Genomic DNA, 2256 nt, shown 5'->3' with positions numbered 1-2256 from the left:
ATTTTAAGAAAAAACTGGGCAACCATCAACAGCAATCCCCTTTGCTAAGTGTGTTAATAAGTAAAAAACAAAGATAATGCACAAAGTATCACCCGTTTTAGCAACAGAATACACTTCTTTTTAATTCTTAAATTTCTTATGCTTCTTAACTAAGGAAAAAAAGTGTTCATTTCTGCTTGTTCTCTTTCTCTCTGATCCTTTTTTTTTCCTTAAATATTGACTGCAGCAAGTTTGCGCTAATGGTAAATTAATTGTTGTTCCAACTTTTGTTAATCATCCTGCTACTACAGATGTCTCGCTATTTTCAATTCACAAGATTTCCCTTCTTTAAATTCCTCTTGATATCATAAGTCTCTGTAAAATAAATTCTATTTGGTGCAAAATGCCAGTTTTTGACAGTATAAGCTCTGGTAAGAGTTTTCTGGAAGCTAAGTTCATTTTCACCTGTCACATACAGAGACCTATGGAAGCAAAGCAAAAGCGCCTTTGGAGGGAAAACAAAAATTGATATACATACCAAGCTTATGAAGAAGTATAAAAAAGTTCCCATGTGGTGGTTTCTTGTCATCCTTGTCGTTAACATTGGTCTTATAATGTATGCATGCGAGTATTACAACGAGTCACTTCAATTGCCTTGGTGGGGTGTACTTCTAGCTTGTGCCATTGCCGTTTTCTTCACTCTCCCAATTGGTATTATCAGTGCCACCACAAACCAGGTAGATATATTAAACTTTACTGACGATTTAGCCTTTTTTTTAATACTTTTTTTTTAGTAAAAAAAAATCTACGAATTTTAATCTCTGGTAAAACAGACACCAGGTTTGAACATTATAACAGAATACGTTATTGGGTACATGTATCCAGAGCGCCCCGTTGCTAACATGTGCTTCAAGGTGTATGGATACATCAGCATGACTCAAGGTCTAACCTTTTTGGCAGACTTTAAGCTTGGCCACTACATGAAAATTCCACCAAGATCAATGTTTATGGCACAGGTCTGTTTTGTTTTCTTAGTTTTGCAAATTCATTATATATATAAGCACATTGTAGGAGTAATAGCAATATTCCATAACTAAATTTGGTGGCATTTCCAGGTAGTAGGGACAATCTTAGCGTAATAGTATACACAGGAACTGCATGGTGGCTGATGGAAACCATTCCTCACCTCTGTGACACCTCCATGTTGCCTAAGGATAGCCCCTGGACTTGTCCAATGGACCATGTCTTCTTTGATGCATCTGTCATTTGGGACTCGTTGGACCTCGTAGAATCTTTGGAGACCTTGGCGAATATGGAAATATCAATTGGTTCTTTCTTGGTGGAGCAATTGCACCTCTCTTAGTTTGGCTTGCACACAAGGCATTCCCAAAGCAAAATTGGATCCGATTGATTCACATGCCTGTGCTGTTGGGTGCCACATCAATGATGCCCCCAGCTAGCGCGGTAAGCTTCACTAGTTGGATCATTGTTGGGTTTCTCTCTGGATATGTGGTGTTCAAATACAACCAGACATGTGGAAGCGTTACAATTATGTCCTCTCTGGTGGTCTTGATGCTGGAACTGCTTTCATGACTGTGTTATTGTTCCTTGCCTTGGGTGCCACGCAAATTCAATGGTGGGGAAACAATGGGGAAGGTTGCCCCTTAGCTACTTGCCCAACTGCAAAGGGGATTGCTGTTGATGGTTGCCCAGTTTTTTCTTAAAATCATATCATTGACTGACTTTAGTTTTATTAAACCATTTCTTGTAAATAATTATGGGTTTTAAAGATACATACTCTTTTAATGTTTGTTTTTGGTTTGGATATATGATAGATGTTTTGCTTTTCAAGGTAGTGATACCATTCTCTTTCATTGTCACTGTCCAATTGCTTTTCAAGATTATTATCAAATAGTTTCTTATGCAGACATATTTGGATGGATGGATCATTGACTAATTTTGATAAAATGAAGGATTAAATTAACCTAAATTAAACCTTACAAATTAATTTGACAATTGAAGTGACTAAGTTCAATTTTAACCTTTGCCACGTATTTCAAAATGATCTCTATCCTATAGAATGTTTCAATTTTGTCCTTATATTTGAAGTTTGTGCTAAAAAGGTCCATATTATTAATTCTTGTTTTGATTTTGAGTTGAGATTATTCAATAAATCCCATGCATTTTGAATCTTTGATAACAACAAAGTAGGGAAGGGATTGGTTATTCAAATTCTTTGTTTACTTCTTTTATGTCTATTGAGAGAGAGAGGGAGAG

At 36.3% G+C, this 2256-nt stretch overlaps 1 protein-coding gene across 1 annotated transcript; it reads left to right on the top strand.

The window, feature by feature from the left end:
* Positions 1–422: 422 nt before the first annotated feature.
* Positions 423–1834, top strand: LOC112023742 (oligopeptide transporter 6). Its single transcript, XM_065763347.1, is given in 6 exon segments — positions 423–716; positions 813–995; positions 1095–1104; positions 1107–1247; positions 1250–1504; positions 1507–1834. Coding segments are annotated over 6 exon segments (978 nt in total). The 5' UTR covers positions 423–524; the 3' UTR covers positions 1704–1834.
* The last annotated feature ends 422 nt before the right edge of the window (positions 1835–2256 follow it).

This window comes from Quercus suber, unplaced genomic scaffold, assembly GCF_002906115.3.
Source record: "Quercus suber isolate HL8 unplaced genomic scaffold, Cork oak 2.0 scaffold_502, whole genome shotgun sequence".
NCBI classification, from domain to species: Eukaryota; Viridiplantae; Streptophyta; class Magnoliopsida; order Fagales; family Fagaceae; genus Quercus; species Quercus suber.
The sequence above is the reverse complement of the archived record's forward strand: the minus strand, read 5'-3'. Positions and strand labels throughout refer to the sequence as shown.